This window comes from Danio rerio, chromosome 17 (assembly GCF_052040795.2).
Source record: "Danio rerio strain M-AB ecotype USA chromosome 17, GRCz13ab, whole genome shotgun sequence".
Lineage (NCBI taxonomy): Eukaryota > Metazoa > Chordata > Actinopteri > Cypriniformes > Danionidae > Danio > Danio rerio.
In genome coordinates this window covers 26,919,609-26,941,348 of record NC_141037.1, presented here as the reverse complement: position 1 = coordinate 26,941,348, position 21,740 = coordinate 26,919,609, and the positions used below count along the sequence as shown (strand labels likewise).

The 21,740-nt window shown below is 36.6% G+C and overlaps 1 protein-coding gene and 1 long non-coding RNA gene across 2 annotated transcripts; one reads left to right on the top strand and one right to left on the bottom strand.

Moving 5' to 3' along the window:
- Positions 1-239: 239 nt before the first annotated feature.
- Positions 240-18,570, bottom strand: iars2 (isoleucyl-tRNA synthetase 2, mitochondrial). The gene is made up of 23 exons (NM_001163798.2): positions 18,282-18,570; positions 17,148-17,270; positions 16,818-16,971; positions 15,518-15,666; positions 15,052-15,101; positions 14,845-14,954; positions 14,655-14,745; positions 14,177-14,292; positions 13,935-14,104; positions 13,171-13,261; positions 12,926-13,077; positions 11,766-11,926; positions 11,570-11,672; positions 9,308-9,401; positions 9,068-9,176; positions 8,883-8,985; positions 8,671-8,796; positions 5,881-6,012; positions 5,370-5,476; positions 5,147-5,292; positions 4,879-5,069; positions 2,456-2,600; positions 240-388 (listed from the first exon to the last, which is right to left on the bottom strand). The coding sequence occupies exons 1-23, from the start codon at positions 18,459-18,461 to the stop codon at positions 240-242; spliced, it is 2,952 nt and encodes a 983-aa protein (NP_001157270.2). The 5' UTR covers positions 18,462-18,570.
- Positions 18,571-20,277: 1,707 nt separating this feature from the next.
- Positions 20,278-21,081, top strand: si:ch211-214p16.2. The gene is given in 2 exon segments (NR_131174.1): positions 20,278-20,398; positions 20,593-21,081. It is a non-coding gene; the product is annotated as a si:ch211-214p16.2 (long non-coding RNA).
- The last annotated feature ends 659 nt before the right edge of the window (positions 21,082-21,740 follow it).

Here is a 21,740-nt window from a genome sequence, read left to right as displayed (position 1 = left end):
TCTCATTTGAGAATCTCCCGCTTGGCTTTTCCATCCAGATTCTTGCTTTATTCATCAATAACAGTATATAACTCTAGATCAAGCCCTGAGAAACGTGATCCTCCTATCCCTCAGCTTCAGACAATGGTTACAATAGCAGCGTCCGTTGGTTTATGGTAGTCCATGCAGCCTTTTACACCAGAACACAAAGAGGAGGAGTAGCAGAGGGTGGGCAGCAGTCATGGCTACAGTCAGGCTGATTACTTGCCATTTTTTTCCATCATAGTTTGGCATCGCGGACAGAGGCAGTCTGGCTCATCGGATGTGTAGCGTCGGCATCTCGGGCATCGCAACAGAGCGGTGGGCATCGCTGCTATGCTGTATGAGCTTTCCTCACGGATCATGCCTCCTGCCAAAAACACAGATCCGCAGATTAAAACTAGGATTTTCTCAATTGGGTTTCTATAGTAAAGCAAGGCTAACAGTACTAGATACTGTATCGTGTTACATAATTGTTACATACTGTATCAGAATTTTTTGATGCTCCAATGTACTCAAAGCCATTTTATTTTAATGTTTGATGAGGACAGCCAAATTGCTCGTCGCTATAATGTTGTCATTTTGCGTCTTATTCATACATGGTGTTACACTGTAGACTGCTTTGGATCAAGCCGTCTTAAAGGATTAAACATGAAAAACGTCAGTGTTTCTATTGCTCTGAAGTGCATTCACATTTCAACCACAAAGTGTTTATGCTTTTATGCAACAAGAATCAGTCCAAGGCACTCGAGTAAAGTGAAAAAATTAAAAAGCCTTTATTCACATGGCTAGATCTCTAAAAACCAACGCGTTTCGGCAGAAGTCTGCCTTCATCAGGGTAACAGTGATCAGGTGCGTCTAGAGTCTCTTTTGAGTACTACGGTCACATGACTCATTTAAACATCTCCAATGGCACTCAAATAATTTAACAAGCAAACTCTACTACCATCATAAATTCGGCATAGATACACAAACCTGTATCCACAAAATTTTACCTGTATCCCCCTCTGTAGTCTTTCGAAAAGCTCCAACTATCCAAGATAAACTTGTGAGAAGCCATCTTTCCACTAAGAAAACTAATACATGGTTAAATCAAACAACAGGGAACTACAGATGTGGTAATTGCAACCATTGTGAAAACATGCTCAAGACGAACATATTTAGAGATCCTTCTTCGGGCCGTGAATTTAAGATCAATTCATTTATCAATTGCAATACTACTTTTGTTGTTTATCGACTGGAATGTCCTTGTGGTTGTTTTTATGTAGGAATGACCAAGAGAAAACTAAAGTTGAGATTAGCGGAGCATAAATATGCGATACGTACCTGTAATCCACAATATCCTATGGCTCTACATTATAAAAATCAAGGTCATGGCAATCCAAGTTCATTAAAAATAGTTGGCATTGAACATATTTATAATTCTACAAGAGGAGGAGACAGGATAAAAAGATTAAAACAGAGAGAGACTTTTTGGATAGATACATTAAAAGCAACCAGATTTACAGGTTTGAATGGTGAATTAGATTTCCTTTTTGTAAAACAGTTTTTCTATAGTTTCCCAGAAATGGGTTGCGGCTGGAGGGGTATCCGCTGCGTGGAAAGTAGCTGGTTGGCGGTTCATTCCGCTGTGGCGACCCCGGATTAGTGAGGGGACTAAGCCGATAAGAAAATGAATGAATAAATGAGTTTTTCTATAGATGCTTTACAGATCGTCATTATACATTGATGTATGTGTTTATATGTATGTATGTATTTTCCATGTATATGTATGTGTATATATTGTATACATGTATGTGTATGTATGCATGTATGTATGTTTATATATATATATATATGTATATGTATGTAAATATATGTATGTGTGTATGTATGTATATATATATATATATATATATATATATATATATATATATATATATATATATATATATATATATATATATATATATATATATATATTCTTTTTTCTTCTCTCTCTCTCTCTCTTTTCCCACATATGCAAGTGGGTGTTTGTGTATCTATGCCGAATTTATGATGGTAGTAGAGTTTGCTTGTTAAATTATTTGAGTGCCATTGGAGATGTTTAAATGAGTCATGTGACCGTAGTACTCAAAAGAGACTCTAGACGCACCTGATCACTGTTACCCTGATGAAGGCAGACTTCTGCCGAAACGCGTTGGTTTTTAGAGATCTAGCCATGTGAATAAAGGCCTTTTAATTTTTTCACTTTACTCGAGTGCCTTGGACTGATTCTTGTTGCAGAGTTGATGAATCCCTTACCCAAAGAGCACCAACCATACATTTGAACTTACCCCAGAGCGCTTTTTGTTTTGTTTATGCTTTTATGTTCGATGTCTGATCTAGACAAACTAAACAGAGGAAATGAACCAATTATGTAATCAACACAGACCACAGATCGTAAATAACACCACACCTTCCAGGTTGATGAGGAAGCTCCCCGTGCTTGTGATGGCATCGGATGGCAGGTCTCGTGGGAGAGCGCTTGTCAGAGTGGTCCGCGAGGTCATCATGAGCTCTGTCAGCTGAGAGCTGGTGGAAGTGGGCTCCTCTTGAAGAGACTGACAGAGAAAATCAAAACAGACTAAATGATGCAGTCGCAAACCAACGAAGAGCAGCATTTCTGTGTCCATTTCAAAGGAATATGGACATTTGCTACAATTATTTTACTTTGAATTAATCTGTCACATACTCATGCAAGAGGTTTTCTCTTTTTCCCAAAGGTCTAATCTCTTTCTTATGCACACAAAAAAACTGGCCGAGCAATAAACTTCCTGGTCACATGCGTACAGTCATGACATAAAACACAGGTTGTTACAGTATTTTTAGAACATTATACATAATATATTGTACTTTTAAATGCATTTTTAATTCAAAAATATAATAGATTTGCTGTTTATTTTAGTTCCGTCTTAATTTTGTGAACACGTTTCTATTCAGCTTTTATAGATATTTAGTTTCAGTTTCGTAATTAGCAGAGTAAAGCACATGACCAGAGTAAAGTTTAGTGTTTGCACAGCTTATAATAATTCTTTTCCAAACCTCTTGATAATATAAATAACTGTATGAACAGACAGTGGACACAAAACCATACAAATGCAACAAGTAAAACTGAAATCTTCTTCTTTATATTTCAGATCACACTTTAGATTTATTACATTTTTTAGGCAAATGAAGCTAGAATGCATTTTATATTTATATAGAAAATATGAATTTGTTTTATGTGCTTGACTGATGTGTTTGTTTGTCAGCACCATCTATTATTATTATTTCTCTAAACAGCTACAAGATATTCTGCCACAGAATGAGTGTTTATGAATTCAAAAAACCTTTTATTTCAGTTTGTTTTTTTAGTGACTCGTTGGTTTCGGTTTTCCTTTTGTTGTGAATTTGCCTTTTTATTCTAGTTAACGATAATGTTTCTTTCACCAACAGTTTCAGTCTTCAGTTTTCTTTTACTAAAATAACCTTCTATAAATCTACAACTTTAAAGTCACTCATATGTTTTTAAATAGGTTTCAGATACAGCTCTATATTTATTTCTCTTATAGCGCCACCTACTAATGCAATTCAGAAATTTGTGCTAGTGTGAAGCAAGATTATAATAGTTTGAATTTATAGTTTTGAATAGTTTTGGATTTTTTATTTTGTTTTTATTTTGTTTTGACTTTGATTTCAAATTTAGTTAGTTTTAATTCGTTTTTAGAGGGAGATTTACTAGTTCTGTTCGATTTTATATTTTGAAATTGCTTAGTTTTAGTTTAGTTTTTATTAGTTTCTGTATTAGTTTTAGTTTTATTGTTTGTTGTTGTGTAATAAAAACCCAACCAAAGATAGGCTACATTTTTTGACACAAGAGCACTATAATATCTACCCATCCACAAATTCAAATACAACAGCACACAAGATAGCAGTCTTAAATCAAATATTTGCAAGGCTGCTCATGAGGTTAGATACACAGTAGTGATGGGAAGTTTGGATATTTAACGCAAACCAGATATTTTGTGACATCTTCCCATGTTAGAACTCAACATTTGTTGTCAGCAATCACAATTTCAGTTAGTTAAACATCACTATGATCTGAAAAGTTTCTTATAATTACATTTTGCAACCTAACTGAAGCATGATTCACTTCAGTTTACCCGTGATTCAGCCCTCGGTTTACCCATGCTGTTTGTGTTCGATTCACTTAATCACACATGCGCAGTATTAGCGATTCACCGATTCTCAAATCTGATCTCTGTGTACTGTTCTAATAACTGATGAACTGGAAATTGGTTTATTTCAAATCAGAGGCAGGTATAAGTCATGTTCAAAAAGTAAATTGTTTGTGGATTAGCGCCTATCGTTACTGGAGATGCGAATTGTTTCAAATGATTCAGTTCAATTTGGTGAATTGGTTTGACCAGTTCACTTAGAAAATCCGCTTATGAAGAACGATTCGCGATCACTAAAACAGAAATCAAAAGCCTTTATTGGGCACTAATGTGTTAAATTAATACTTTTAAGTCTCTGCTCGGGTCGTATTTAATGTTTTCATCGTGCTGCTGTCATGTCCACTCGTTGTTTTTGTCGCGGGTACAATAGTAAGGATGACTGGAGGAACAGCCTGATCTGGCCAATGGTATCAGGATAAGCCTCTGAGATGCCGTACGGGTCAAACACCTGTCATTAAACCGGCAGCGTGGAACAAATGGATTTACTCCCTAAAATGCTTACAGTATGTATTAAATACATTTACAAAGATGAAAACAAAGAACGTTTTTGCTATAATTTTAGTTAAAGCTATACAACTATAATAACTTTTAGTGTGAACAAGTCTTAAAATCCTCAACATACCTCCATGAGCTCAAAGAACAGGCCGGGTTCAATGGAAATGACGAGGTCAAACTCGGCAGCATTTCGTCCTGGAATAGATGACAGGAAGGAGTCTCTAATAGCACACGCGCCCTCCACTGCTTCCTCCAGTCCCGGTTTTCTCCACACAGGACTGGTGTTAATCCAGCCGCTCCGAAACAAAGTGTTCCCCTCTACAGACAGAGAAACATCACAGTAAAGCAAAGCTCTGTGTACAGCATCATTTCCAGCACAGAAACCGCGAGCTTACCATCATGTCCAGGAGCGTGCAGGTACACCTCCTCAGCTAGATGAGGGAGGACTGGAGCGATAGAGCGACTCACTCCATCCAGAATCTCCTCCAGGACTGTCTGACACGACCGCCGACCAACAGACTCCTCTGGGTCACAATATAGCCTGAGAGAAAGAGGAAAAGGGAGATATTTTTGCTATAGAAATTTTTTTTTAAAAGGATTCAGAGGAAGTTTGCTTACCGATCTTTGATGATGCTGAAATAGAAGTTGGATAATTCTCTAGCGGTGAAGGATTGCAGCAGACGGATGACAAGGCCATAGTTGAACTCACTGTAAGCATCGGTTACCTAGAACACACAAGGAGACTATATATATATTACCTAAAATATTTCATTAAAGATGCAACAAACAGCTTAGGAAAATGTAAAGAAGCAAGAAATTTGTGAGACATAATGTAATACTAATGTTTTACAATATGCAAACATCATATTACAATATTCCAAATTATTGGAATGACTTTATGAAATATTTAAATACTGTATTATTACATGAGCAAGAGTGCAATTAAAACAAGCAAATATGAATTTGAGGTTTCTTTAAAAAAATACCCAGAATTCTTATGAATTAGTTTGTTATTATGGTTATTATTATAATGCAATGTAATAATGTACAATGTTATTATAATGTAATGTAATCTGATGCTTAACCTAATTTGAAACCCTCGATTTAGCATGTTAACATCGAGACTGACCTTCATGCTGAACTCTCGGAGCAGATGCAGCATGTACTGGTCAATGTAGTGCATTTGTTTGGGGTCCACGGCCTGAGAACGAGGATCAAAGCCCTGGAGATTGCCTAAGAGAAACTTCAGTGTGTTCCTCAGCTGGAGAGAGAAGAGCAGGTGATTGAGCAGACAAACATTTCAATGTAAACTCTAGTGGTGTAGATATAGTGGTGTCTACAACACTATCACAATTACTGTGACATTGTTTGAACTGACAAAACTTGTCATTCGCTTTGCAAAAAACAAAAGCATTCACTGTGAATGCAACAATTTATAAAGACAATGTTTTTGCTGTTTATAAAAGCATGATGCTCGCTCAATAGAAGTACTTATTTCCTTCAAGAAGTAACGCCTCATTACATAGATTTTTGCTTGTGCTGATCGCTTACATTTAACTCCTTCAGATTAAACAAAAGATGCAAATGTGAGCACACTAATGTGCAATATGCATAACAACAGCATCATTTAAAAAGAACAATAGGTTTGACGCACCTTGTAAAAACTAGCTGAGTGTTAAAAACTGAGATTGGTGCTTTTATTCACATTCCTTGAGCTGCTCAAGTTACAGAAAACACAACTAGGTACAGTTGATGGTCAAGCACAGTCTAGCCCAGCACAAATATTTTTAGAAAATGTGGTCTTCATTTTAAGTGATTCAATAATGAGTTTAATTTCACTTCATTTTCTTTCAGAGCTTGTAATGTTTTGCTGAAAAAAAATGTTTGACCAGATGATTTTGTGCTGTTGTGAAGATAAATAAACTAGAAAAAAGCATGAGTAACTTCTGCTATGAAACAAGCAAGAGTCAGAAACAGTCACCTGTCTGTGAGTGATTGTGCACATTCAGTCGGCTCATTGGCAGTAAATAAATATATAAGGGATGTGCGGAGCAGCCGCTATTTGTATCTGTATTTGTTGAGGGGGGAAAAGTATTAGTATTTGTATTTGAGTAAAATTCAAAATGGCGCAAAAATATATATTTTTTCTATTACACTTCTAATTTACGTTATTGTGAAAGTATTGTTTAATTATACCCATTATATAAATTGAAGATATGCAATATTGGTTGTTGTTTTTGAACATGTGACAAGAAATGTCATTGAAAAGAAAATAACATAGAAGCCATTATCTCATCCATGGTTAAACCAACAACTAATAAAATACCATTGTGAATATTATGAACCCCACCACCACCGTTCTTGTTGAAGGACACTGAATAGATGTTTGAAACTGACTTGCTGGGGCAGAATGTGGCTGTGTTGATGGTTTGGTGCTTGTGGAGGATTTAGCAGAACATAGCTGTGCTGATTGAGGGGATTGATGCTTGTGGGGGGTTCACAGACAGTATCAGGAGAGGATGCTTTTAGTGCATGTGATAATACATTACATAGAGGGTTGCGCGGTGGCACAGTGAGTACCACTGTCGCCTCACAGCAAGAAGGTTGCTGGTTCGAGCCTCGACTGGGTTCTCCCCATGTTAGCGTGGGTTTCCTCCGGGCGCTCCGGTTTCCACCACAGTCCAAACACATGCAATACAGGTGAATTGGGTAAGCTAAATTGTCCCTATTGTATGTGTGTGAAAGAGAGTGTATGGATGATTCCCAGTGCTGGGTAGCAGCTGGAAGGGCAGCCACTGCGTAAAACATATGCTGGATAAATTGGTGGTTCATTCCACTGTGGCAACCCCAGATTGATAAAGGGACTAAGCCGAAAAGAAATGAATGAATGATGTGCATAGAAGATGTTGACAGATGTTTAATATCTCTGCCTCTGCTGATTTCACTTTTGTAAACATTATACAGTATCACATTGTTTTATCTGCAGCACCACTGACTATAAAATGCTTCCACACAGAACCTGAAGGGTTTTTTTTTTTGACTGGTGGAGGACCAAGAAATGGCTCAGCAGCAGTCTTTTTCACTCTTTTTCAGGGTGCCCTTAAAGTTAAAGTTACTCTGTCTATTGTCTATTGTCTAGACAGTCTATTGTCTAAATTACTGCGCTAACTGAGCTAACGTTGCGTAAACAGAGAGCACCCGATTGCAAACGTCAAAAATGCAGCGTAATGGAATATCCAGCTCAAACTCCGCTTCAACTACGCTACAAGATTATAAACTGCATCTGGAACCCAATTAAGGTACAAAAATCTATTTAACAAAAATAGTGATGCAGTGAAGTATTTTTTTTCGCTCAGCCGAGCCTTCTCTGTCTGTTGCTGTGGAGAAGCTTGTGCCAGACACCTTTTGCCTCCACCACGCTCATCGACTACTGACTGAGCGTCTCTCTCTCTCTGTCTCTCTCTCTGTCTGTCTCTCTCTCTCTCTCTCTCTCACTCACTCACTCACTCACTCACTCACTGTGGTCTCATGTGGAAACGCTGCTTTTTGATATAGTGTTTTTCTTGCTCCCGAATACAAATAATTTTTCAAGTATTTGTTCGAAATAAGTATTCGTAAAAACACGCTATTCGTGCCTTTCCGAATACCGTATTCGGCTCCACCCATAATATATATATATATATATATATATATATATATATATATATATATATATATATATATATATATATATATATATATATATATGTTTGTAAATTAGTGTAGAAAAACATCTAAAAACGCTGACACTAAGTGTGAAAATCGTCCATGCTATTACAGAACCTCGTTTTGTATCCACAATTTGCATGAACTAATTAACCTCTAATTTAACAGGCAGCAAAATAATGCATAAGTCTATCCACGGTGACAAGTCTCAGACCTTGTTGATGCTGTCTTTCGCTGCGTTCAGTGCATTCGGTCCGATCTGAACCTCAGAAAAGACATTGGACTCTGCAACCCACCATCTCAAAACATCAGCACCATATGGAGGAGAAACAGACGAGTCCTTATAGAGAGAGAGAGAAAATAAAGTTTCAAATATCTGACTAGATGACGTAATATGAATCTAAAACATATACCGATCATATTTACCTTCCCCCCATTAATAACCACATCTGGGTCCACCACGTTGCCTATGGACTTAGACATTTTCTCTCCTTTCTCACTCACGGCAAACCCATGAACAACTAAAGCTCTGAAGAAAAAAAACGTAAATACGTTGACTAACCATTTAGATAAGTGTATTTGTGTCAAACTGATGCATTTGTATGACTCACTTGTAAGGAGCTTTATTCCGCACAGCAACACTGGTAAGGAGAGACGACTGAAACCAGCCGCCGATCTGATCTTTCCCCTCGACATACGAGTCTGCACGCGGGTCTGATTCTGAAAGAGAGAGTGAGATTACACAACAACATAATAAAAACACACCAGAGGAGTGCAGACAGGCAAATAACACAATTCTTGAGAAACCAGATTTCATGTACATTTTAAGGAAGCACTTTTTGATGACTCACCTGGCAGTACAGCGGCCCATGAAGCCCCACTGTCAAACCAGATATCCAGGACATCTTCACCCCGCACATAATCAGACACTGAACTTGCTTTACTCTGACAAACAAGTAAAGAATTGATTTAATAAATTGAGTTGAACAAATGTTTTTCAAATTGATAACAATTAAAAATGTTTATTGAAGAGCAAATCAGCAGGGCTCTAGAGTCTAACTACTAACTATCTGAGATGCGACCAGCCATTTGAGGGCAAAAATAAATACTTTTTTTTTTAAGTCTCCACCATTAGGCCAATGTTGTGTTTTTTTTTTAAACCTATAACAGAGAATGTGAATGGCTGTAGTAAGATCCCCTTCTTGTAGAATTGTGCTTTAAATGAAGAACTTTACAATGATCAGTTTGTTAGTTACTCATTTACAAGTCAATAATGCCTATATGGATAGCAGTAAAAAAAAGTTAAATACAATGTTAAATACAATGCAGTCAAAATTTGGGTGCACTATTTTGCAATAATCTTATAATCAATTTATAATGTCTCTCTTAGTTTCATTTTCCATGTATTATATTATGATTGCAAATGTTATTTATGTTTGCCTTTTATTATATTTTTTATGAACCTTCAATTAAATTTTTGATTAATGTTAGATGGGTGGGGTGGGAGGGAGGGTTTCAGCTCCTTGTAGTAAGCTAAATTCTCTGCGAGTACTTCCAACAGAACTTTGATGTATGGTCCATCTCTTTTTTGTAAGAATTTAGGTGGTACGATATGTAGGAATGTTTTTTCAATGAAAATGAAAATAAAGAGTTTAGAAAAATAAATTTGAATGCACCTTACTTTGTGCCTAACTTTAGGTGCGCCAGTTCAAATAGCTAGTTTAGAGCCCTGAATCAGAATGATTTAGAATGATGAGACTAGATTAATGGCCACTGAGCTTCAGAAAAAAAAGATTTACATTCCATGTAATAGGTTCACACCAAATGCAAATGTGATCATTCAACAACTTGAATGCATACAAAGGCCCAATCCCAATTCTATTTTTGTACCCCTAACCCTTCCCCTCCCCTTGGCCCTTAAAACCGAGGGTCAAGGGGACGGCATCAAAATGTACCCCTAAGAAATGGGACAGCACTAAAGCACCTGCACACATCATCATAAGTCATCACGATCTCTTGCTTCATATGAGACCAGACAATCGCCACTGCTGTAGTGATTCCAGTTGTGTTATTTTTTGGTATTTATCTTCAGGAGATCACTGAATGCACATATTATGTTATCATAGCGATAAAATGTGGCAATAATATCGTAACTGTACTGTGCATTTACACAGTGGCCATATTCAATGTAAACACACAAAAACAACACTAACATTATAGCAGACCCTGTAAAAAGCTCATTCCCAGCCACTAGACATAACTGACAGGATACTCGAGTGTCATCGAGTGACAGAATGTTGTGGAACTGCTGTACAGGAGTTATTATTAGGGATTATAGATTGTGAAATTTAGCGGTTTTTATTTTAGCTTTTTTTTTTAAGCATGCCAGTAAAACATGAATGTGGTTATGAATATATTAAAACATGTGCTTGTTTGTTGTAAAAATTCATAATAATGAAAAAAAAATAATAATAATTTATGGATCTCCTTACTTCCGGGTGCGTCGATCCTGCCATTGTGGCTGGTGTATTCTGTGAAATTTTCTTACCCCTTGGTTTCGAGTGTGGTCCTGAAAACTCTTTGTTCAAAGAGGTATTTACCCCTTCCTCATAGCCCTACACCTTCAAGCTAAAGAGAATTGGGACACCCCTACCCCTTTACAGCAACGAGCAAAACGAGGGGTAAGGGGAAGGGTTAAAGCATAGAATTGGGATTGGGCCAAAGTCAATGCAAATGTGCAAATAGAGGAGAATTTCCAACAGTCTATGACATGATGTGTGTGGAATGTTTACTGCAAACACAAAGAATTTGATTCAATCATGTCTTCACAAAAAGTTCAACCGGAGCAGAAAATTCTTGTGAGATGAAAAACTCTTTGTGAGTAATCTAGAGTAAGTAATCAATCCACTTGTTTTCTTTGTGTTTGGTGTGAAGCCAGAATTTTATTTATAATACATCGGTTTATATTTTGGTCATTGGATTTTTCTTTTAGAAAGGGATATTGAAATACAAAAAACAAGCCATTATTTGCTTTTCATTTTTAAATTCAAAAGTGTAAATTGAAATAGAAGATGTTTTTATTTTGTGTATGTAAGTAGTGTATGAAAATGTACCTTCTGAAGAACATCTGGTGTCAAAAACGTCTCCACTGGCTCTGTCCACCAGCTGTCGCTCCCCTTCTCAGAGAAAACTTTAGCGATGTGGGTCACTGTATGTCTAAGTGAAACAGGGAATTGTTTTGCTTATACTTTAAGATGTTTTAAATCTGTTGATTAAGTGTGTATGTAATAACAGTGTAAGTGTATCTACTTGTTTAAGAGTGGCTCTCCAGTCTCTTTATGGTAGAACACTGGGATAGGGACGCCCCAGCTCCTCTGTCGAGATATACACCAGTATGTTCTTCTGTCCAACATTGACAACAAACTGGACCTAGCAGATTCGGGTATCACACGCACTTTCTGCAAGGCATCCTAAACACACAAAATCATACATTATTTTGAGGAGAAAAGCTCTTATTTAACTGGAAACATATTAGAAAATCTGTTTTATTGAACAAAGTCACACAGTACCAGACTTTTGAATGACTAACTAAAAGAAGAAAAAGAAAATGCCAGTTACAAACCAAACACTATTTTGTGCGCGTGTTCTTTCTGTCTTTCTTGCTCCTTGACCTGTCACTTTCACATTTAGGTACTGACTACATTTTTTGACTATTGGCTGACAGGACTGCCAATCATAATCAACCCTGTGACGACTCGTATTCTCTCTCGGCCAATCATGATCGATGCAGAGACCTTTAAATCAGAAGCAGCATTGGGAAGAGATCAGCTGCTGTTGTTATTTGAGGTTCAGCTCCATTCAAAACAGGCAAGGAAAACCTAAAACCGTATGGTAAGTCACATGACATACATACCTTGCCCGCAGGTTTCTAATGGATAGTAGTTTAGTGAAGTTTTTAGTTAGAGTAAGTTCTGCACTGAAGATTTTCCTTTCATATTGTTATTTTCTTATTTAGAGAATTGGGAGGAGATTATGGGGATATTTTTGTTTTATATCTTTCTTTGATTTTCTAGCGCAACTTTCAGTTCCCTCTTCCGTTGTCTTGGTTTTTCAAATGTGTTATAATATTAATTTTGTTTGTACAAATTGTAAATATATGGTTTTTGGGAGCAAAAAACCTTTTGCGGTGCTGACTTGTTGTTCTGTGTTTCTCTTGCCACCTTTCACTATAAATTTATTCCTTTGGTCATCTCAATGTTACTCCTTTTAAATTCCTATACATATTTCCATCAAGGGTTGTAACAGTCCGAAATAGCTGTGCATACATGTTCCTTAAATATCCCCAGCTCCTTAAATAAATAAATTGTTTACATAAATATACAAAAATACATATTTGTTCTTCTGGTAGTTTTGTCACATTATTAACAATTTTAGTTGTGTTTTATGGGATTGAAAGACTTCTGTCTCACCTTTGCTTTATCTTTGAGGGTGGCAGTATTAATAAACCACTGTTTACTGGCTCGGATCACGACTGGCTGTTTGGTCCTCCAGTCATACGGGTAACTGTGGACACAGTCCTCCTCCTTCACTATTGCACCCGCCGCCTGCAGCACTGAGATTACTGCCCACACATAACATTAGTTACAATTACTATCATACATATTCATTTCACATCACACTGTCTCACATCAGCTCTTTTCACCATCTCTCTCACCTGCAGCATTGCCTTCGTCCATCACAGATTTATTCTGCAGTTCAGCTCCAGCAAGTTCAGTAAACCTGCCCTCTTCATCCACCATGCACTCCTGCAGAGAGACAGCTCATTTATAGTCACAACAACAACAACCCTACTTCATTTGTACTGTTCTTTTAGGAATGACTTACACACATTTTTCTTTGGCATGACATGATGTGCAAATAATACACAAAACACAAGCATCTTTACCCAAAGTTAAAGGTTTTAACTGTAAAATAAAAAAACTACATAAATAAATGAAATGCTAGTTGAATTGCAAACATAAACGATTGATCATTTAATTGAACCACCTAATGACTAAATGCAATGACATATATTTACATAATGACTTGAGTAATAATAAATAATAACACCCAGACATGTCAATAGCAATATAGTTCATATAGTAATTTGGGTATATAAAAAAAGTAAATATAGCAATAGTAAATGTGAGCAAATTGTCTTTGTTATTGTAAGTGTGCTATTTATTTTTCCAACTGTGATTAGGCTATTGTGTATACTATATTAATGAACATCTGGAGAACATTTGCTCATAAATGTCCATGACATACACTAGCTGAGTTAGGTGATATTTCAGTCCATTTAGGATAATTAATGATTCGATTTAACACAAAATAAAAAAGCACTACACATTAAAGATATGTACAGTAGACCTAATAGATCAGTCTTCAGTTAATCGATCTGGCATCCCTAGTTGTTATATACAGGTATGGGTCACATACTACTGGTAGATTGAAGTGTGTGGCGACACTGTAGTCATCCATGCCATGGGCTGGAGCTGTATGGACCAATCCTGTTCCCTTAGTCATGGTGACATGACTAGCTGGCAGCAAAGGTACTTCTTTTGAAGGAATTGTGGGATGCTGACAGACTCCGCCTTCAAGATCTGTCCCTGGAGATGAGTGAAAGAGAGAGGTTTAGGCCAGATTAATAAACATGTTCTAAACAATAAAACTGGATCTACCTGCAAATGTGACCAAACTCTCCAGATTTGTCTTCAGTAAAGAGGAGAGGCTGTTTATTCGCTCTGTGGCCACTAGCAGGAGCTGCTCATTATCAGCTCGCTTCACTACAGAATACCTGAAGAAGAAAAAACATGACCATTAACTTTAGGCTGCCAACACTCACATTTTTCTAGAAGTCTCCTGCATTTCACACCCATCTCCCGCTTTGTTATTTCCCCCAAAAAACTCTCATAATTTGTATGGTTCTGCTCCCATTGCCTCTGCTCCTTAACTTTGGTACAGTCAACACATGTACAACATCTTTGTACAGATATGTAAAATAAGGAGTAATCACTCACTATATCAATGTCAAATCAGCTTGTTTATCCTGGCCCCTTTTCACAGCGTTATACGTCAAAATTTCGTATGCTCAAACTAGTGTGACCACAGCTTAAATCATATGATTTTCCACTCAAAATTCATTGGTTTATGACTTACTGTACTTTAGGCATATAACAAACTGCCTGATTGGCTGGAATAGTCCATGGTTGCGTTGTCCATATCAGCGCAGACACATTACTCAAACCTTCTAAAGCACAGACAAAGATACAGGAGTTAGAAACGGAGAAGTAATCTTCAGTTTGTGTCTGTGGCCTATGTAAAGTGACTGATGGCAAAACACACACACCTGCTTTTGCTGTGAGTTTAGCTGGCAGGGTGAGCAGGGGGAAAGTGATGTACAGAGAACGGCTCACATGTTCTGGATTATACTCCAGCTCAGCTTCTGCAAGCGCCGTCCTTCACAGAGAAAAAGGAATATAACATCCAGTCTACATGTCTGTTAATGTTATCAAAGGTCTTTATGGGAGGCGGTAAACACTGGGTCATTTCTTACCTGGACGACGGTGACCAGAAAACAGGCTTATAGTCTTGATAAATCAAACCCTGTACTCAAAGAGAGAGACACAGCTAAAGTGAGAAACTTTTTAAGGACATCAGGACATTTGCACCACATTTCAACATGTTAAGATGAGAAAGGGTAAAAAAATTACTTACATCACATTTTTAAAATATTTTTTAACATTTAATTGAATTACTTTATTATTAAACTTATTAAATGTTTTTAAATTATTACTTTATTTAAATTGAAATGACTTTTACTGATAGATGAGACTTTAATGTTACAAAAAGACTTATATTTTTAAGAAAAAAACGTTCAAATCAAATTTCTCTTTATCAAAGAATTCTGGAATGTATCATGCTTCTAAATGTAAAACGTTTTTTTACTTTCATCCTTTTGTGAACAATTCCTTTAGTCCTTTAATACTAAGCTGTGTTGCACAGGAAACATTTATGAATACCTTGTTGTGCATCTCCTGGAAGACCTTGAGCTGGGCTGCTTCATATTTCCCATCAAAAGTGTAATAACAGTTGTCCCAGTCAGCCATCACACCCCAGCGCTGGAAAGCAGCCCGCTGTCGAGATATGGCCTTCTCTGCAAACTCACGAGCTGAATGGAGAAAGACACAGACAGTTCATCACTGGTCAGATCAGATATGGAGCACATACTTTTAATAAACTTGTATGATTAAGCTTTTTGTTAACAAAAATGCCAGATTACACTTTTAAAAACAAGTATCATTTTGGAGTAAAGGTCAATAGTATCTAACAATGCAACAAAAAAATGGTTGAAAGATGAACTTTTTCAGATGCAGTTGTAAATAACATAATTTTTTACAAGCGATTCACAGCTTGTAAAAAATTATGTTATTTACAACTGCATCTGAAAAAGTTAACTCTTTTGTTTTTAGACAAGGATCACTTTCAAAAAAAGTTGCAAGCTGAGAACAACCCCCCATAGGCTAAACTGATTATTTTTTATTGTAAGCGAATGCCAGAGGAACGGAAATATTTGAAGACAAAAAAACTTCAGTAAAAATACATAAATTTACAGTAGTGCCAGGCAAGGTTAAGATTAACCACATCCAAAATCAAAAATTTATTTTGACATAATATATGCGTGTATATTATATATATTTATTATGTATATGTGATACACACACATACATACATGCATATGATGCAACTGTACAAAACTATTTTGTTAGTGATACTTTTATAAAATACACACATTTTACATCTAAATATAAATAAACATTTTCTCATCAATACACTCACATTATGTCAAAACAAACTTTTATTTTTGATGCGATTAATCAAGATTCATTTTTGCACAGCACCAATTTTTTGTTAAACTGATAAATAAATACTCCTTATACAATACATAAAAAAAAAAAAAAAAAAAACACTGGATTAAATAATAACTGTAAAATAATTAAGCAAAACAGAAAACAAATTACTAACAAAATTAAAACTAATAAACAATAAAGATTAAAGCTACATACAAAATCTCTTACAATCAATAAAGAAATAGGCCTACTTAACATAAGTTAATATACAAAAACAGTACTATTTTAAAATTTTTAATTAAATAATAAAATGTAACATCATGTTATTTAATTTACTATTAAATAACAGTGAAAATAACTTTCATCATGAGATATATATGAAAATAACTAAATAACTTTTCAACATAAATTGAAGGGATGAAAAAGAAGGATGAGGCTCTGGATGGACATGGCTTATACACAACCTCCTGACCTTTCTGTCTGATCTGGACAGGAGTCAGCTCATTGGTTCCCAGGTCTCCCAGCGCTTTGAGTTCAATGGGCAGGCCATGACAGTCCCAGCCGGGCACATAGTGCACCTGCCTGCCTCTCAGCACCTCGAAACGGTTTCGTATGTCTTTAAGAATCTACAGGAAAGATTAACAGTAGATGCTGATGGCATATTTTTGAAAAATTTCATATCTCTGTGTTTACATTTAGGCTAACTGAAATAACAATGACAAAAATGTATTAGAAGAAAATTAGATGATGTAGATGCAGGAACATCTACATATGTGTGTGATGACGAAGTGAAAGGAGGTACCTTATTGAGTGCATGCCCAACATGAGGGTCCCCATTGGCATACGGTGGTCCATCATGAAGACAGTACTCCTTCTTAGCCTTTTTCTCTCTCTGCCATGTGTACAGCTGGTCAAAACCACATTTCTACAAAAAAAAAACAAGAAAACTCAAACTCCAACACAATACAAGTCAGTCAAGTCTCAAAGTGTGTGGCTTTAAAGAGTTACAACAGCAGATATCACCTTATTGTTGCTGTTATGTTCTTTAGCAGCATCAGTAAACGTTTGGTTTTATATTCACACATTCTGACCTTCTCCTTAAAAATATCACTTCAGTTTTTTGGGTATATGTATCTCCCTTTGCTCACTGATTGCCATTGTTGTGATTTTTTCCATCTCGTATAATCTTAAAAAATACAATCTGATTGCATAGCTTTTATTGTGCTCCTGGTCAAACAGCTAATATTTTTTAAATGGAAAGTTATCAGAAACCTACAAACCCAACACAGTGGATTCGTGATGTCCTCTTCTTTCTAAAGCTGGAAAAAAAATTAGACAGTCTAGCAGTCCATCTAACCAGTTTAAGAAAATGTGAGACCCATTTAGAAAATATATGCAAGAACATGTTTTATAGTCAAACATAGCTCAAGTAATTGATCCAGCAAACTGATTCTTTTTCTTTTCCAAGTGCAAAGTAGAGTGTTTTGTGTGATACAGACTGCACAATTGTAGTTTTTGTTAAGCCACATTCTTATTTAGTTTTATATTTTATTGTATTGTATGCACAAGGTTATTAGGTTGATATTATATATACTTATCTATAATTGCTTTAGTCTTTTTATTACTGTACTTTGCAATAAAATTATTTTGAAAAAAATAATACCACTTGAGTAAAGTTTTCTTTGTTAATTCTAAATAGGCACATCATACTAGCAGCCAATGACTATCAAAGTAACTTACAGCATTGTTCACTGTCAATGTAATAGTGCTGATGTTGTTTTGAAGTCTTACATGCCATTTCAGACCGAATATTCAAAGTAGCATGGTAAACAATATAGGGACCCTGTCACAAGTTGTCACTGCTCAAAAATGAACTAATGTGCGAACATAAATCCAAATTTACCTCAATCAGTAAATGACAAGCTCAGTCACTCACCTGCTGGATCTTTATCTCTTGCTCTAGAAGGCTTGGCCCATTCACTTTTATAGGGAAGTCAGTGCGGGGCAGCAGAACGGTGTTTCGGTACCGGCCCGCCGCGTCCCCGGAGCACAGACAGCGCAGTCCCCATCGCAGCACGCCGCCGAAACCTGCTGCCGAACGCCGAACCAGCAGCATGAGGAACTCTGACAGGCGAGTTTCACACCGGGATGAGAGTTTGTTGTGGGATGTGACCTCCTCCTCCTCCGCATGGGCGGCACTCGCTCTCTACCGGAACGATAGAAGCGACGGACAACGACGGGAGCTGCATAGAGACAAACTTGCACATAAACGAAAACGCGTTGTGCATATCAGTGCGGGTTTAAAACGCAAGAGGGCGCTGTAGGGTCGCTAAAAGGTCCGAAGGGTTTGAGCAGGAAAACATTTTAAAGGGCACCTATGATGAAAATCATATTTTGTAAGCTGTTTGGACAGAACTGTGTGTGGGTAAAGTGTGTCCACTGTCACAATGTGGTCAAATTAAGACAATAAATCACCTTTTTTTATTTCCTGATGTTAAAATAAACATATCAACAAGACAGGACAAGCACAAAGCAACCAGGATTAAAAGATTTAGCTTGCTGTGATCATCAAATCTAGAATGAGTATTACAAGTTTAAAAATGGTGCATGTTTGTAATGAATTAGAGTGATTTTACTGTCTTTACTTTATCACCACAGCCGCTTGTCAGTAAAATCAGTGGCGGATAGGCATGGGCAATTTGGGCGATCGCCCAGTGTGGCATCTTGCTGGGGGGCGGCACCGGAAGACGGTGCAAAAAAAAAGAAAGAAAAAACCCAGTAGAAACTTTGAGATACGATTTGTTTTATACAAATGTATTAATAGTGGTAATCCCAGAATAAAGATATAAGGGGCCATTCACATGGATCACTGCATTGTGGATTCATCAGCATCACTTCAGTTGCGTTTCTCACAGAAGTTGGGAATTTCTCAAACTTTTCAACTTTTCTCAGAAACGTTTTGTGAGATCTGCTTCCTTCATATCTGTCACTGTGCTGTTTATCTGAAGTAGCAGAGGCGGAGATTGAGGTACACTCTGATAGGCATGTGGGAACGGTGGGCGGGGAGAACTAGTATTAAAGGCACAGGCAATAAAAACAGCTACATTGTGTCCAGAGCAGAAAAATCTAATATTCTAAAGGTATAATAATTAATCTGATGGGTGCTTTGAGCTGAAATTCTACAGACACATTCTGGAGACACAAAAGACTTTATCTCAAATCTTTACAAGGGAAAATAGTTGCCCTTTAACTCGAATATTATACTAACAAACCATACATCAATAAAAAAAAAACTCTCATTAGACGTGTTTTTGTTGTCTCTGGTCATGTACTACACAATTTCTGTCATTTAGTGTGACGGTGTCCTATGGTGGGACACATGATGAAAACACATATTTGTTTTTATCTCACAACATCTTAAAAGAAAATTTGAGTATTGCAGTAATGGATATATAATCAGCACTCATCTTAAAATTATATGATTTTCTGTAGTTTTGAAAAAATGACAGCAAAGTTTGTCTTGTATTTACTGAAGATATCCAACAAGTCTGGCTTGTGATGAAATAAAAAATAAAGTTATTCATATTTTCATAAAAAATAACTAGCATTGTATATAACCATATGCATCCAGCAGTGAAGATAAATCACTCTCATGCTATTTGTACATCATTATAACCTCTTGCTGTAACACCATGGGGCATATGTGTAGTACAGTTCAGTAAAAAATGTGAAAACAAGTCACATTACTTTGTGCTAGAAGATGTTTATGTGCCAGAAGCTGCAAAAATAGTCAGAACCTAAAAAATACACACCCTTTCCCCCGCCCATTTTTCCTAAATCCCCTCCTCCATTGGTCATCTCTTATCTGCAATTCTCAAACTCACAGATAGGAGGGTGTTTATAACTGAAATGTCCAGTCTGTGTATAACTCCACACTCACCCTCGGTCCAGAACTGAACCTTACTGGAAGAACACAACACAGCATTAACCATGAATAAATTATGGATTTTGTGTTTCGTGGTGCTCATCATGAGCAAACCATTTTCAACTGAGGTAGGCACTGCTTTTCATTGTTATCTCATTGAGTTTTAGAAGTAAAAGAAATCGTTTGTTTCATTCATTTGCAAACTGTGTTCATATTTTACATATTTTAACTAGAATGTGTAGATCTACAAACAGATCCAGAATGTTTTTATTTTTTATTTTATCTGTGATGCTGTAAAGTGACTGCTTCATGTCTGATGTAGGAGAGTCAGAAGTCAAGTGAAAACACTGTCCCATCGCCCAGCGCATCTACTAACTCCAGTGCTGTAGGACTGAGTCCTGTGCCCAAAACACTGTACCTTCTGTTCCCGGCTGCCACCCTGGGCTTCATCCACAGCAGATCCTGAACATTCACCAAAGGCGAGCAACAATGAGGGAGTGGCAGAATAGATAGTCATTGACAGACAGAGCACAAATCTGCAAGACAGAACACAGCACAGCTCAAAGGATTTTTAACTAATGAAAATAAGAACTCATCCAAGAAGGATTGTCTGGTTACGCTCAGTGGCAACTTCTCTTGGAAGAGCCCCTTTCTTCTATTTGCTTCATGTGAATAAAGTTTAGCAGGGTAAACAACTCCACTACTTAAATCAATATGCGTTTGAAAGATTCTATTTCTCTAATGGCATTATGTGTATTAATGTAATTGACTGGCCAGTGTGTCTGTATGCATGATTAAACTGCTAAATGCCAGCTTGTATGTCATCTTCTTTATGTGTTTAATGATCGTTCGACCAATTCTGTAATTGTTTACTCTCCTTTTACTTATTCCAAACCCGTTAGAGTTCCTCTCTTCTGTTAAACGCAAAAGAAGATAGTTTGAATAATGCTGAAAACCTGTAACCACTGACTATTTGTTTTGCCTACTATTAATGTCAATGGTTACAGGTTTTCTTCAAAATATTTACTTTTGTCATTCATTCGTCTTAGGGTTAGACTCTATTTTAAAGGTTACCATATAACAGAATGAACCACCAACTTCTATTGTGAACAGAAAAAAGAAAGAAAGTCATAAAGGTTTGGAACCACTTAAGGGTGAGTAAATTTTTTTTACGGTGAACTATCCCTTAAATTTGTTCTCAAATACCTAAAAATTAAGCTTGTAAAAGGATGTTACAGAGAAGAACCAGCTTTCGAGTCCAAAGAACATTTCAGTGAAGAGTTCTTTCTGTTTATTCATTGTGTGAAGAAGAATTTAATAACCTAAAGAATCCTTCTTGAAATGGAAAGACTCCACTTAAGTTAAAGGTTCTTCAAAGAAGCACTGATGCCAATACATTTTTAAAAGAGTAACTGAGTTTTTTGGAGTGGGAAAGAGTAGCATAGTGTATTTGACAAGCTTTATTTTGAG

Bases quoted from the DNA above. Each gene is read 5' to 3' on its own strand.
- iars2 (NM_001163798.2), bottom strand. From the start codon at position 18,461: ATGCTGCTGGTTCGGCGTTCGGCAGCAGGTTTCGGCGGCGTGCTGCGA. The intron at 14,293-14,654 runs GTAAGTCATAAA...TTTCTTCTTCAG, and splicing joins TGTTATATGCCTAAAGTACA to GTATTCTGTAGTGAAGCGAG. The intron at 5,477-5,880 runs GTCAGTCTCGAT...TGTGTGTTCTAG, and splicing joins TCCGAGAGTTCAGCATGAAG to GTAACCGATGCTTACAGTGA.